Source organism: Rissa tridactyla, chromosome 6, assembly GCF_028500815.1.
Source record: "Rissa tridactyla isolate bRisTri1 chromosome 6, bRisTri1.patW.cur.20221130, whole genome shotgun sequence".
In the NCBI taxonomy this organism is placed as follows: domain Eukaryota; kingdom Metazoa; phylum Chordata; class Aves; order Charadriiformes; family Laridae; genus Rissa; species Rissa tridactyla.
Window position 1 is genome coordinate 31564890 of NC_071471.1, and position 15501 is coordinate 31580390.

Genomic DNA, 15501 nt, shown 5'->3' on the forward strand with positions numbered 1-15501 from the left:
AGCATACAAGGCTGTTTGTCTTGCCCTCTCTCCTGTGCCTGTGTGGTAGCTGGGAGGCTCTGGAGCTATGAGAATATCTGGGTGGGCCTCCTACTTTAAGCTCCTTGGCTGACTTTCAGCATGGTCTGGTTTACCTGAGGACAAGGTGCTGTGCAAATTCTGTGCTGATTTTGGGGTTGGCCTCATCTCCTTCCTTTTGAGAATTTGAGGGATTTCATTTAAATCTCTTTCTTTGTTTCTTTGCCCTTTTGGGGATTTCTCAGACCTCTTCCCCAATACCAGATGTTTGCTGCTGGACTCAGACCTCTTTATACTCAGCTTTGCGTCTTAACTTAGCACCACTTTTTCACCACTGTGGTATCCTCTCCAGTTATCACTGGTAAAACAACCATTGTCCAAAGGGTCTATTCTTTGGCTTTGTTGCAACATAGACCTGTCAGTACTTGTGTCAGAGCTGTGTGAATTTAAGCTCTGACTAGGTGACAACTGCTTGGTCTTTTGCCGTGGGCGTTACCAGTGGTAATTTTTCTGTCTGTATCTTGTGGGGCCTGATTGTGCGAAGGACTCTGTACTAGGTGTAGCTGAGTGCTGTCATGGTCTGTGGCTGCTCTTCTGCACATGGATTATCTTCACCACATGTCTCAGGCCAATTTCCCATTTGATGTCATTGGGTTTCCCCTTCTGATACTGCATCCGCTCAGGGAGCCACCTGGAGATCAGGCCAGCTTGTAAGTGACTTGCTGCTGGCAGGCACATGGGCCCTGGAGATGAGTGACAGAACAGGGCTCACAGTCCTTGTGCTGTCAAGGTGTGTACTGTCTCTGGATCTCCCTTCACGAGGGAGAGTTGTGTGAAGGTGGGTTATCATGCTGGCTTCTTGAAAATTGACTGGGATTAGACTCTTCAAAATTCCTCTCTCTCAGAAACCTGGCTCTCAAGAGCTTTTTCTGAATGCTCATCCAGATGCCACAGGGACACCTGCTTGTTGCAGGCCACATAGGTAGTCCTTTAGGTTTCCTTAAGAGAAGCCCTCCGTTTCGTGTTTCTGGGGAACATTGCAAAAGTTGCAGGAGAAATCAGCCTCTCTACACCTTCAAGGTATCTCATAATAGATGGTCCTTCTCTGGGATGTTTGGACAACCAGTGTCACAGGTCCTGAGAGGAGCGGTGCCACAGCTTGGGCACTGAACAAAGCATTCACGCTGTGTTGGTCTTGTTTCCAGTGTTGCAGTGCACAGGCTGCCTGGCAGCTGTCCGTCAGCTGGGGGGGCGATAACCTCCCATCTCTGTTCTGAGGAACAGCAGACCCCTGGGACCAGCGACTTGGGAACCTGGAAGTCTGAGTGCTGCAGCTGAGGGCTGGAAGCAGATTTGCAGATAAATCATAAACAGCAGTTTTAACCCTAATTTTGAAAGCTGCACGCTTGCCTTGTGTTTTGCATGAGACCATGCGCTCCCAAGCCGGGTCCTCTACTGCTTCCCTTGGTGCTGGGCACAGTTCTGACCCTGGGGTGCTGCTGGCAGATGTGTCTGCTCCTCCGGTCTCAGTCCCGCGGGCTTCAGTGGAGACACGGCACGGTAGTGCGTTATGTTCTCATTTGTGCTGCTGTTTCTTCAGGCATTTCCAATGCTGGGGTCTAAGAAACAGTGCTGCAGGACATGTCGTGGGGAAGAATGGAAAAAATTAGAAGTGAAACGGAAATGTTTAAAAAATATAATTTAATTTCTTATAGAGACCCAAGCCTTTAATAATTGGTACTCTGTGAATGGAATTTGTGTGTTAACAGTGGTGAAATAATAAATAGATTCATAAAATCTACATGTGAATGGGGTTGGTTTGTTTGTTGCATGTGGTGCAATGGCACATTAACTTCTCTTTAAAATCTCTGTATTTTGGTATATCGGTAAAACTCAATGGATTAGAAACCACTGTCATAGCATCCCCTAGTAGGCTTTTAATTCAGACATGTTGTTTGGCTGTTCTCAGGCTGGAGCAAGTCAGGACTAGCTGCCACATGACAAGGAAATGCTATGGAGCTTGTCGTAAAAACAGCGTGAAAGAAATGTGAAGCTCTGATGTAAAGAAAAGCTGAGAGCTAACCTGTAACTTTACTATTGTTTGTAAATTTAAAGGTTGGATGTCCCTTTTTGTATTCTGGTGATTAGAGAGCAATTCTCAGACTTCATAAGAGCCTGAACAACGTTATTACAACAATTATTGTGTTGCTTCATTCTAAAACTCCTTTGCTGTCGTATTTAGCAATACGAACTACAGGGTTATTTTTAAAGCAGATTAGCCACCTGGATAATATATGAGACTGGCTTTTCCTTTGTTTTAAACATAGAAAAGTGGTAGGATGATCAGAGCTTGCAACGCTGTGATGATTCGCCCAGCGTTATACCTTCAGCTGTGCAAGATGGAGGTGCTGCTGTTGTCAGTGGAAGTGTCTTGGAAGAGTCTGACGCTTCCCCTTTCCTTAGGTGGTTTACTTTGACCACTGCTTTGATGGCTGTCACTAAAAGAGAAAGAGGGAGGAAAGGAGCCAATCGAGAACTGACTTTTAAATGGCTCACTTATTTTTTTATTTTTTTTTTCTATCCTCAAGTTCTTCACATTGTGTTGATAGGTAACCTGAAGTTGCACACCTGGCTGATCCTGCCCATAGACTTGGGTTATTCTAGTGCCTTTGGTTTTCACATGCTGCTGGCTCTGGCTGTTTGTGTGTTGTTGCATGGGTAATATCTTGGTTGCTCGACTTGGCTTCCCAACTCTTACTCATTATGCAAATTGTTGCTTTGCATTTCTAATTAATTAAAGTACTGCTGTATGTTATGAAAGTTTTCTCAGTACTCGGAGTTGTAGGAGCCTTGATGGAGGGATGTGTATGGCTGTGACGGAGAGTTGGGACATGTATGAAGTGTAAAATTTGTCTTTAGGTATTCAGGAATTAACCTGCTGTCCCTCGGAGGAGAGGCAGTCTGCCACTGGAAGGCTAGATGATGTGTGTATTAGGCAAAGGTATAATATATTTACTTTTTTGGAAACGCGAGTAAAACCAAGTATACAAAGAAATAAATGTAAGCCTTTGTGTACCCAAATAAGATTGATTTCTATAAACCTCAACTGCCTAGTGCCCTATAGCTCCCCTTTTGGGACCCAAACAACCTTTAAAAGTGTTTAGAATAAGTGTCAGTAGTTTTCGTGTGAATCCTGGACCACAGGAGCCTGGAATAAAGTTTATTTGTCTGAACAAGTTTAAGGCCTGGTGCCAGTTTTCCAGTTTCTAGGTTGTCTGTTGCTTCTAGTCTGGAGCGTAGACAAGCTGAGCAAATGAACATTTGGATGCAGAAAGGAAAAGCTCTGCTGCTGCCTCATGGTGGTGATGGGCTGGAGTAAGTACACATAAGGTGGAAACCTTATGCGTGTTTGCTCTGTCTTGTTCAACTTCTGAATCTAGGAAAAGCAAAGGTTTCTCTCAGCAGCTTCTAAGACCTGAGTGTTAGTTTTACCTTCAACTTTTCAAGTTAAGTTGGGAGAAAAATCAGGTCTGGAAAAATGCTGACTGTTGTATTGAATACACTGGTAAACTTTACTGAATTACGTAAATTCCTTGACTGCAGTAAAGAAATCTGGAGAGTCCAGAAAGAGCAGCTTCCTATGGCACCTAGTCTTATGGGATTGTCTCTGAGGGAAGTCTGTTCTCAAAACATGTCTCCATTTTGGTCAAAATATTGCTTTGGTCATTTTTTTCAGCCTTAAAAAGCAGAGACCTAAACTTTGAGGCAGTTTAACTGTTAACGATTCTTACTTCCATCTGGAGGCAGGGATCTAAAAACTTGCAGAAAAAAAGAGCAAAATCCCGAATGTTAGTATTTTGGGGACTTTTTTTCTGTAAGTGGACCGACCAGATGTCCTATCCTTGCAGTCACCTTGCATTTCTCTGCCACAGAGTTTGGTAACTCTGGCTCCCTTTTACCTACCTAAGAAGCAGCAGCTGAAAAACAGATGATTAAGACTCCTCTGAAACCTTTGGCACACCCCTTATTTAAGGAGCAACTCAGCCCATTTTGTGGTTACACCCACCCTTACATGCAGGCTCTTAGTTCTTAACTGCATGTACTGCCAGTATGTGTTTGTGCACAGCGTTAAGCGTTGTATTACAGGCAGTAGAAATGAGAAAATTAAAAACAAAAAACAAACCAGAACTGACTTCCACAGTGGAATAAGTTTTCTGCTCTTCAGTGTTTTCGAAGTTTATCACTGCTGTATTGCTTATTTTATGTTACTGTCTTTCTCTGTAATAACCACAAAAATGGGCCAGAGTTCCACGTTTAAATCCAGAGCTGGATGTAAGTCTGTGGTGAGAGTCCTGGGGACCCCCTTATTAGCTGTGCTGGTGTGAGTCATTCGGAAGAGGGAGGACTGAGCTGCACAGTTCCGTGCTGAATTCTTCCCTAATACACCCAAAGCTCAGGAACACTGGTTTCCGTGGGCACCTGCCTGGTGGAAGATCACGGCTGATTTACGAAACCATCTTCTGATGTTTAGCTCTGGTCAGTGTGTTAACTGCTGTGCGATGTCAACCGGCTTAGAGAAACTTTTTCAGGCTCCTCATGCATTTCTTTAAGCAGTTGCTAAAGCAGTGACTATTTTAGCAGCTAAGATTTTAATATATTTACTTTTACTAAAGTAGCTAAATTAATCCTGTTAAACACTGGGGGGAGGAGGGGGGCAGAGAGAGAGAGGAATTAATTCTTGAACAGTATTTAATCCTGAGAGGAAGATGCTGTTTGAAAAAACGTTGATTTACAGGGAAGTTCAGAACCAGCTGGAAGCTGACTGGGGATTAGTTCAGTTTCCAGTTGTAAAAGGGTGTTACAGTTATGGAAAGTATGTAACATGCTTATTGGAGAAGATACAGCGAGTGGAAGTTGCTAAATAAGACGTATACATCTACCTGTGTGGCAGAGGCTGGGGAATCCCAAAGGCAGATGTAATTAATGCACAGTAATCTAAAAACAGCTTTGAAAAAATCAGGCCGTATGGAGCGACCTGCGTGATTGTTTTAGGCTGCTGTAAGTATTTAATTTCTAAAAATAGCAATCGAGTGGTGATCAAAGCACCTGGCATGTGTAAGAAGGCATAAAGTTAGCAGGAGAGCTTGAGAAGTGAAGTTTGTTAATAAGGGACGTGACTGTTTTCTCAGCGAGGTGCTGCAGACTCCAGCGTCACGGAGATGAGTGTCTGGGCAGGGGCCAGGAGGGGTGATGGGGGTGATGTTGGGCAGGAGGGGTGATGGAAGAGAGCAAGTTGCAGTGCTTTCCCTGAAGCCCCTTCTGCAGTGCCACATCACCTGAGCAGCGTGTGATGCAGAGGTGGTCCTCCAGGGTGGCGGGTATGTCAGGGGATGAGTAGCAGTAGGAACGGGTGGTTTGAGAAGTGAGAAAGCATTGCTGAGGGCTACGGCAAGCTCAACAGGGTTTTTTTAGCATATTTTGTAGATTTGGTACTTCTTTCACATCTTAAAATACTGAAATAAATTCCAGGCTTTTGGATTAAAAAGCGGTTTCTCTCTAGGCACAGTGCATTTGGACTTCCCCTGTGGGATAGCTAAAGGAGAGCTCTGACTGACTGGTGTGGTGAGATGGGTGGAGAGGGATCTTCTGGATGGGGAGGATGAGGCAGCGGTGCTGGCTGCCTTTTCTTTGCCTGTTGTTGGGAATGGGGAAGGTGAATGTGCCACCAAGGGGGACACTTCCTGGGTGTTCCCCTCTGGCAAGTGGTAGGGTAGGGGTGACTGGTGCGTGGCTCTGGGCTGCCCTTTGCAGGTGAAGCAGTCCTGGGTCTTCTGCTGGCCTGGGCGAGGAGCGTGCTCTGAGGGCACTGGGGTGTTGCTGACTGCGTCCTCCCCTGAAGTCCCTGCTGGGAGTGGAGAGGAAGGATGGTGAAACAGTGTAGGCGGTAGGAAAGTAATTACATGTGTGAGAGAGATGGGTAGGGAGGGAACAGGTCCTTCTTCCCTCTGTGAGGTACGGTTCCTCCTCTTCCCTGCCCTGAGACATGCCAGCCAAGCTGACACCTAGTGTAAGAATTACTGACATACAAAGTCAACAGCTCTGGGTTTTAATCCCAAATAAAGATAAATTGTCCTTAGAAGCAGCCATACTCAATAAGCTGCTTAAGTGTTAACAAGTAAGGTTTTTTTGTTTAAAGTGGATACAATTATTCTGTAGATTGTTTTAAGTTATATCAAGGTATTTTAATTCATAGGCTATGGTTTTCTGTCTTCTGTGAGGTGGACGTGATTTAGTCACCAAATCAGAAAAACTGCAGTTCTCATTTGCTTTGCAGAGCCAGCACAGCAGTGCAAGACTACAGACTGATCGCTGTTAGTTTTATGCATCATTGATGCTATTTTTCTATTCAGACCGATGTGGTTATGGCTGTGAAGTCGCATGAGTGACTCTGAGGTAACAGGGATCTCTGCGGTGCGAGCGCGGCAGCACTGTGGCTGGGCAGGCCCTGCCAAGGCACGGCTGGGCTCCTCCAGCTTTGATTAGTGATGGCAGTGTCAGTGAGAGGGCACAGCTCGGGGGAAGATCGGTGTTAGGTCAGGACCGTCGGTTTGACTGACAGCTTTTTGCCTATTAAGGCTAAGCAGCAAGCATAAATAAGGAAATCCGTTGTGCCGTTTTTATTAAGTATTAGTATTAACAGTGCAACCATCCTTTCATTTTCTACAGCAGTAATAAAAACAAATTAAAGTTCTCTGTGAATATGCAGGTACTGTAGAGTGTGAAGCTGCAGAGTCAAGACTGAGTAGCTGACGTTCGTGTGTCCAGTTCGGTTTTTGGGTTTGTATGAACTGTTTTCCGAAATGTCTTTACTCTCCTGCATAACACCTTTTCTACAAATGGTTTGCACAAGAACATGTATATCAGGGGGTCCATGCAGATGTTTGTGCTAGCCAGCCACAGAGTGCTTTCTTTCGCGACAAAGAGCTGGTTCTGCAGATGGCAGTCCATTCGGCTGGTTGTTTGACTCAGAGTATAGGGAACCCTGCTAAAATGAAAGGGGGCAAAGCATAAGAAAAACACAGTAAAAATGATGAATACTTTCCCCTTGACCCTTTTTTCACTTTTGTTGTCTTTCTTCTGTGTTTTTAGATAAGACTCATATACCTTTTTGGCGATAATTGTATAAAATAGGAACATGAGGATGAGAACAGTCCAGAAAATGAACTGACAGATATAATTGATGGCTTCGTGCCATTTGAGTCCAAAGTAATTCTTCAACGAGGCACACTTCTTCACGGATTGGGGTGTTGCTTTCTTGTTCGATAAGATCATGTTAGGCAGAGAGAGAACAAAGAAGAAGAGCCAGACCAGACCCGCAAGGATTTTTGCCGAGGTCAGGTTTTGTACCCAGAACTTCCCAAAAGGTCTCACAATCTTGAGAAATCTGTCAAAAGCAATGAGGCCAAGTAGCACTATGCTAATATACATTGTGTCATAAAATACTACGGCTGAGAAGCGACAGACGAAGGCTTTGAGCTGCCATGGTCCCAGGCCAGAGTCCGTCAGGATTTTCAGAGGAAGCATCAGGGTCATTATAAAGTCAGAAACTAAGATATTTTTCAGGTAGACAATGAAAGTTGATGTGCTTGGTATATGGAAGAAAGCCCAGAAAGCCAGGCTGTTCAGTACGAGTCCCAGAAGGAAGACGAGTGTATACAGTACTGGGAAGACCAGGTGGGTGACTGTGGTGTCCCGATGGCATGGTGCGGAGGAGGGTGCTCCACTGGAGTTACTGACTATGCTCTTGTTTGCAAGGTCTCCCATTGTTTGGAATAGACTTGGGTGAAAAGGAGAGAGAAAACACAAAGCATAACATTCTGTATTAGAAATTACACGTTCCTTGTAGTGGCTGGCAAGTTTATGCAAACACAAAACCTGAATGTGCATTAAATAGACCGACTGATTTCTCTTCTAGTTCATAGAAAATCTAAATCTAACTTTGAGTTGTTTACAAAGAAATGTCTAATTAAAAGTTAAAATAGTACATATTCATTATGGAGGCCTAAGATAATAGCAAGGTATAACAGCAGATTGCCGAGAGCACCATTTGTCTTTAAATGGAAATGTACTTTAACACGGAATAGAAATTTTACAGTTGTGGCCCAAAAGCAAGGTGCTTCTGGGGAAGTGACTTCTGGTATTTCTTACCAGAAATCTTACACGCCATTTTTCCTTTCTCAGCACAAATTGAAATAACATTTTCAAAATGAGATGCACGTGGCTGGTTATCAGCCTCTTACATCTCACAGCCAGATGCCCGAGCGCCCCATCACACCACGTGAACGCTCCGATCATGCAAGTACCTGAGCAAACCTGGCAGCAGCTGTTTCAGAGCGGGGTCTCTGGCTATCTCCGCTTCATCCGCTGTTCCTCTGCTGGCAGAAGCCTTGAGCAAAGTATTAAGAATGGGGAAATGTGTAGAAAGGCGAGACTTTTTCTGTTGGTGTGGTGTGTTGTTTCCTTCCTCGTTTTCATGTGTCGCCCGAGTTAGTTAATCACGTTTGCTGTTGCTTTTCTCTCTTCCTTTTGCTCTCTGTCAGAAAGTACACCACCTTCTGCTACACTAGTAAAGAAAAAAATGACCATATCCATCAAAACAGGCACGTTTTCTGGCTTTCTGTTTGTGTGAGGCAGGCCTGATGGCACCTACACTGTGCCGTTATGATTAGGCTCCTTTAGAGACATAGGATGAACAAACACAGAGTATTTCCTGACAGTTTTCCAGGATAATCCTCAAACGTAGCTCTGAGTTCTTGTTTGTGTGTGAATTCCCCTGTTCTGGGCAGCACTAGTCATCGTCAAATGAGTGACCAGAAAGTCTGCTCAGAGCCACCCTTACAATGGGTTACTCGGCTACAAAATCACGTGCACTGACTTATTCAGAAACTGTACCCTCCCTCTATAGCCTGTTAATATTGATCCATGAACCTGAGCTTGACTTGTGATTTCTAGAATGGGATTTCTGCTTTATTTTGGCATCACTGTAGCCAGGTGATACAGCATGCTGGTTACAGTCACTTTCTGGTTCTGGCAGAAGCTGCTGCCCTTGCATGGTATGCCTTGTATTTATTATGTGTTTATTATGTATAATTTTGGAATCTAGTGCATTTCTCTGTAAACAGAACTTTTTGTATAAGTTTAGCTGAGTCATGTGATTTGTCTTGTATTTTCCTGTCCACTGATATTACTTTGGGTTCTGGCTCCTTGCTTGCTGCCATGTGGGAAATGGCTCACGTTCAAGCCATCCCTTTGTGGGCAGACATGGATCGCTTTTTGAGTTTCTCAGGCTGCAGCTGTATTACAAGAAGTTCGGGCATGAGTTATCTACTTTGGTTAATATAGGTGTGCATGATGTTGGTGTTAAATGGCTGGCAGAGGGCAAAGGTCCTTAAGGATGAAGGTCACTCTCGCCATTGTAATCAGCGTGACATGTCCCTAGCTGCCTAACCCAACTTCTCTTCATTCATCAAGAACTATACAAAGCTGAGACACTCTGTTGCAATACCCCAGGACTGATGTCCAAGGCAGTGTCTTCCACATTCTCTTACATACTGACCTCTTGACACTGTTCCCAACTGTAAGAAGCAGGTACGAAGTGCCTCCATGTATCCTCTCAGTGACTGCTGCGTGGTAGCAGTACAGTACAGCAGTGATAGCTGTAAGGTCTGTTGTCTGAACGGCTCATCTGATCAGGAAAAGCAGCTGCCAGATAATTGCCACTCTCTCTCTCCATGAGTGGGTGCAAAAAAATGTGGGAAATGGGTGTTGGGTGGAAGTGGGGCATCTTGCGCTTCCTTCTGGGCATCAGCTGGAGCTGATGAGTCCTAGGCCCCAGCTGGTTGTGGAGACCGCGCTCTGGGGTGACTGGCAGCGCTGGTTCCAGGGAAATAATGGTGACCTGTTTTCTGTGGTGTAACAACCCAGCCACTGATTGTAATCGGTGTTGGTGCATATACCAGCATGAGCAGTGCATGAAATGTTTTGTAAAATATTTAATTCATCTAGGCAGGTTATAAGAGATGCATAAACTCTACAGCTGAGTGCTAAAGTGAACCGTCTTTGAACTTTTTAGGAAATTGGATATCAGTGGTGAAATGCCTGAGAAGGGTAGACAGGTAGTGGCTTTTGTCAGGACTGAGCTCTTGCATAACGGTGAAACGTATTTCTGAATTGGAGCTGTTTCCCAGTGATGATAAATTAACCATAATTTATTACAGTAGCCTAGGATTTTTTTCATGTGTGGTTGTTACAATACCTGAAAATGTTATGTACCTGAAAATACTTTCCTGGGTTTTTTCACCTTTTCCAAATGAAAAAAGGGAAATGGTTAAATTTTTTATACAATGCAAAAAAGCTGCCCTTAATCACTAAAGATTTTACCATGAGTCTTTCCCCAAGATCTAAGTACTCTGTAAATTGAGTCTGTGTATATTTTCTAATATAATATAATGTTGTCTATAAAAGTGTACATTTTTGTTTATTTTTCATATAGTAAGGTGAAGTATTTGAAGATTAATTCACATCAAGATAAGCCTGGTTATGAAATAATTTCCTCTGACATACAACTATTAATTACTGGTCAACAGATTAAGAATTGCAAGCATATAATGAGATAAGCAAAATGTTATTCTGTTACCAAAAATCTGCACAGATAAATAGCTTATCTACATATGTCCTGTATTTGTGTTGTCTGCCAGTTGCGTACAAGGTGACAACTTCCTGTATTTAAAAAATGATGCTTACTGTGGATTTTAATTGCATCTCTCAGATCTTGTGTTATCATGAACTTTATTCTGGCCCAAGTTAAGCTATTTCTGCAAAATCTTTGCAGTTCATAATCTCATCTGTAGCATTTCATGACTGTTTTAATTTTTTCCTTACAGCACCAGCTATAAATTCAAACTTCTTCCTAGCAATTCTGACAGGCATGGAGGTTGTGATCAGTTGATGCTCTTGTTTTTTTTCAAGCTCTCTAGTTTCACCGTTTTTGCAGCCAGCGATATTAGTTCCAGGGTGCGTGTGCTTCATCTGTAGGACAATTTCTAAAGAAGTCGGAGAAATTCTAGATGTTCTTTGCAGGATTTTTGTTGCTTCCTCCCACCAATAAACGTACGTGGCTAAGAAGGGATATGGGTAGTTCTTAGCTCTAGAGCGGCGTCTCGTCTGTGTCATCTCCTTCGTTCTGCTCCTTCATATGTGTTCTGACTTTTGACAATGCTGTGTGCTTGCACAGCATGTCTAGCAAGGACTTTCTAAATGATTTGCAAAGGAAAAAGTATATGAATGGATCTAGGCAAGCATTTAGCGATGTCAGCCACAGCGTGCTCTCTTTTAAATAAAACAAGGTGTTCTGAGCAGAGCATTCAAAAACGTCTCTTGTTTGGCTCAACGTGTAGGGGATTCTAGTGAAGTGGAACGGCACAAAACAAATAAAGAACACTGCGATAATGATGAAAACCTTCAGATTTACAGTCTTTTTGGATGCTTTTCCTGTGCATCTTGTCCTTTTATAGGATTTGTACAGTTCTTTACTTATGAGTATGTAGCATACAACTATGACTGCTAAATTAACCCAGAAGATAAGTTGACAAATATAGTTTACAATTTCGTGCCAGACTAAGCCAAAGTCGGATTTCAAGCGAGCACACTTTTTTACATTCTCAAGCGTTTTCTCCTTGTTTGATAGAATCATGTTGGGTAATGAAAGAGCAAACATTGATATCCAAATTGCTGTGGACAGGATCTTGGCACCTAAAAGGCTCCTTGGAGTTGATGTTCTGAACGGCGAAGAGGCTTTCTGATAGCGGTCAATAGTAATTAGACCAAGAAACAAAATGCTAATGTACATGGTGAAGTAAAATACAACCTGGGTGACCTGGCACACAAATCCTCTCAGTACCCATGATACCAACTTTGCATCGCTAAGGATTTTAAATGGAAAAGTCAAGATCATGAGTAAGTCAGAAATGACAGTGTTCTTGAGGAAGATGATGAAATTAGATTTACTGGATATTTTAAAGAAGACCCACATTGCCAGGCCATTCATGGTGAGACCGACCAGGAACAGAATTGTATAAAGCAAAGGAAAAATTACTTGACTGATTTTGTTATCGCTGGTGCAGTTGCTGTTGTTTCTGGAGTAGCTGAAGTTGGTTGTGGCTTTCATTTGCACTTCGCCTTTCCCCCCCCTCCCTGTAAAAACAAAAAAGAAAAAAAAATTAAATTGTGAGTTAAAACTGTCATAAGACTTCAACCTTTTTAGTCTACTTTTAATTTCTGAGTTTGGGGATTTTGACTGCTGTAAGTTGTGTTTTGTTTTACTGAGGTTTCTGCAGAAGAGCACTGGGTGCAGCCATGTTGGTAAGGTGGCCTGGTTTGATCTTCTGTGACTGAAATGCTGAGGTTACCTTCCCTCCACACTTCCCCTGGGCTTCCATCTTCACCTCCCCTGGGCTTCCCCTGGGCTTCCACACAGCTTCCCCGAGACCCGTGCTGCAGGGCTGGGTGAGGGGCCGGCATGGCGGTGGGCTGCGGGGTGGCATGGCCGGCATCATGCCTCCTGTTCCCTGGCGAGAGCATGTAGGTGGCAGCGTGGGGCTGGCGTCCCTGCCGTGGATCTCCTGGCCCCGGCGGTCCTGCCACCAGTATTACAGCCGGTGAGGCCCGAGCTGGGCTGCGGGCCCTGGCCTGGCTGGCATCAATGGGGCTGTGCCGCCTGGGCCGTGGCTTGGTGGCAGAGAGGAGCTGGCGAGGGCTGTGGTGCGTGGGGCGGGCAGGCTGGAGTGGCACACTGCCGGTGGCCAGGCTGTGTGGCCATTTCGCTCTGACACACGTCTGCCCAAACTGCGCTTCTCCTCCCGGGGAGGAGGGAGAAACGTCCCTTTCCTCAGCGTCCTCAGTGTGGAAAGGGATGGCATTTAAACTCGTTTTCACTGCAGATTTAACAGTGCCAGGCTGAAGTAAAAGGAACTGAATGCCCCTTTTTGTTGTATTTCTGCTTGGCTGGACGTCTGTCTCTTCCTGAGGCATTTTTTGATTGTCCTTGAAACTGATGTCCATCTCCCCATCCCTGCCCCTGCTGAGCCGCTGGGCATGGCTGCTCGCAGGCCACCGCCACGTCGCCCGGGTGCTCAAAGGGTGGAGGTGGCACCCCACAAAGTCACTGTTTATTGCTTCCGAGGCAAAGAGAGTGAGAGAGGAGAACCTGCTCTCCAGCCCTGTATATTAGCACTTGGGTGGCTAACGGCGTGTGTTGCTTCAGTGGTTACATGTTTGCCAGTGAAGTCTGAAGTTATTCGTAGCTTTATTTATGTGTACCTTTCTTTCTAGTTTGACAGTTTATCCTGTCATTTTTCCTAAATCACTTCCTTTACCGGTGCTGTGTTGCAAATCAACGTAAAACTTCACTGACTCAAGCCCACGCGCAGGAGTTGCCGCCTCCCGTGCTCTGCGGCTGCTGAGACCCCTGCCTAGTGCTGCGCCATGCAACCAGGAGCTCCTGGTGGCCACAACTGGCCACAAACACTGAGCAGCCGGCATCTGCCTAACTGGTAACAGGGGCTGGGCTGAAAACTTTTGCTCTTAGTCCAAAAACCTTGATCAGATCAGGTCTGACCCAAACTGGTTGCCTGGGCAAGCCAGGCAGAGATGTTGAATCAGTCAGTGGTGCATTTCTAAAAGAAGTAACTTTCAGGAGCATAGTGATGCAATTGTAAAAATTGCTGTATTTCTGTGTAATCCTTGCCTCTCTAAAATAAGGCACTCAGTGGATTTGCCACTTTGTCGGCCAGTGCCCAAGCATCCCTGACATCTTCCTTACAGAGCTGCAAAGTTTTATTTCTATCAGTAAGATAGAAATGTTGGCTTATGCTTTGAAGCAAGTAACAAGATTTATCTGCCAAGTCTAATCCTAATGAAATAAGTATTCTCTCAACATGCAAAATCAGACGCCACTCCCCCCACCCCAAAATCAAAGAGAAGCTTACTGTGCGCGCTGCTGAGAGGCAATGAAACGTGTGGGTATTTCCTGTGAGGAGAAGCTGGTGCTGCCAACGGAGGGTCGGTTGCGGTTCCTCTAGCTCTTCACCGTATGAGCAGGCAGGAGTGTTCGTCTGTAAATCTCACGAGTGAGGAGAGGCTGGAGGAGCAGCTGCACATCCCAGTTCTGAGACTTGGACCTTCCTCTGGCTTTGAACTGGTTTCTTAGCCAGAGACAGCTGCAAATTCCAGGTGACACTCTCAGTGCTTCTGCTTTTGTTTCCTCTAGAAAAGAGAGAGAAATAGAATTTTTAAAAATAATTAGAGATTTACTTCCTGCTTTTGACCTACAAACAGAGCGACTATTTTTAAAAGAGAGCATGCATTTTGTAATACTGTGCAACTTCTCTGAGCACAGAGTTGCACTCCCATCTACTACCTTTTTGCCTTGGGATTCTTTAGTACTATTTTTGTACCAGCCTTATTTTTTTAAAACTTTTAGAGTAGTTCTATGTTGAAAGAAGTAGTGATTGGTTAGTTTGCGGAAGGTAAGTATGTTACTGAACAAAATATTTATACCTTACATGACTGGCAAAGCAGTTTTCCAAGTTTTTAGGTTACATACAGTGCATCAACATTATATGATACATTTTATTAGAAGACTAAATATAACCAGTTACAATTGAAGTAAATGATAATATCTTTTAGTTTCTTTTGGATGCACATAATAGAATTATAGGAATTGGACTGCATCTTCTTTTCGATGGACTTGTACATAATAAGAGACATGGTTTTTAGACATCTTGTCTTCTATTTATTAATCTGCTACTGAATATCAATCCAGGGGACAGTTAGGAGGGCTGTTCCTATGTGTCTTCTGCCTCCATCCTTAGAGATACACACAGAATTCGTAATATCAGATTACATTTCTTTCCTCTGTGTTTTTACCCTGTTTCTTTAGTGATTTCATTTGGCACTGTTTCCTCCACACTGATAACCACAGGAGATGGTTTTTGTGTCAAAGAGTTAGTTATTGTTTATTGCAGTTTGGTCTATTTGGGTCAGATTTCTGCAGGTAATGACAGAAAAAAGAAAAGAGGCTTCACTCGTATCTGGTCTTTTCAGGATGAATCTTCGAGTCATGAGTGTAACCAGCGCATGATTCTCCTTTACGGCGTTGGTAAGGAGCGTGATGAAGCAAGACATCAGCTGAAGAAGATTACCAAAGACATCCTCAAAATTCTGAATAAGAAGAGCACTACTGAGATGGGTGGTAAATGCTTTAATGCTGCTCTATAGTAGCCTGTAGCAAAGATGATGGGAGCGGTGAGGTGCTCAGCAAGTTGTCTGGAGCTATGCATGTTGATCGCGTAATTTGGCTTTCATCCCCTTCACAGTGACTGGGTGAAGTACTGGCCAGAGTCCTGCAGCACAAAGTACGATCTG

General features: G+C 44.1%; 3 protein-coding genes across 16 annotated transcripts in view; 1 reads left to right on the forward strand and 2 right to left on the reverse strand.

The window, feature by feature from the left end:
- MED12L (mediator complex subunit 12L) overlaps positions 1 to 15501 on the forward strand; it is a 195811-nt gene that overhangs the window by 132691 nt on the left and 47619 nt on the right. For all 13 annotated transcript variants that reach the window (XM_054205126.1, XM_054205121.1, XM_054205125.1 and 10 more), the window contains one exon: positions 15181 to 15328. In XM_054205126.1, coding sequence (XP_054061101.1) covers positions 15181 to 15328 — 148 coding nt within the window. The remainder of the gene's footprint in view (positions 1 to 15180; positions 15329 to 15501) is intronic.
- P2RY13 (purinergic receptor P2Y13) lies at positions 6695 to 12260 on the reverse strand. 2 transcript variants are annotated; one of them, XM_054205139.1, is made up of 3 exons: positions 12173 to 12260; positions 8382 to 8636; positions 6695 to 7855 (listed from the first exon to the last, which is right to left on the reverse strand). In XM_054205139.1, the coding sequence occupies exon 3, from the start codon at positions 7840 to 7842 to the stop codon at positions 6811 to 6813; it is 1032 nt and encodes a 343-aa protein (XP_054061114.1). In that variant the 5' UTR covers positions 7843 to 7855; positions 8382 to 8636; positions 12173 to 12260; the 3' UTR covers positions 6695 to 6810. The 2 variants fall into 2 exon arrangements, with proteins under 2 accessions (XP_054061114.1, XP_054061112.1); XM_054205137.1 differs by having other exon boundaries at positions 8382 to 8641; positions 12173 to 12244.
- Positions 9626 to 14190, reverse strand: P2RY12 (purinergic receptor P2Y12). Its single transcript, XM_054205140.1, has 2 exons — positions 14064 to 14190; positions 9626 to 12270 (listed from the first exon to the last, which is right to left on the reverse strand). The coding sequence occupies exon 2, from the start codon at positions 12242 to 12244 to the stop codon at positions 11225 to 11227; it is 1020 nt and encodes a 339-aa protein (XP_054061115.1). The 5' UTR covers positions 12245 to 12270; positions 14064 to 14190; the 3' UTR covers positions 9626 to 11224.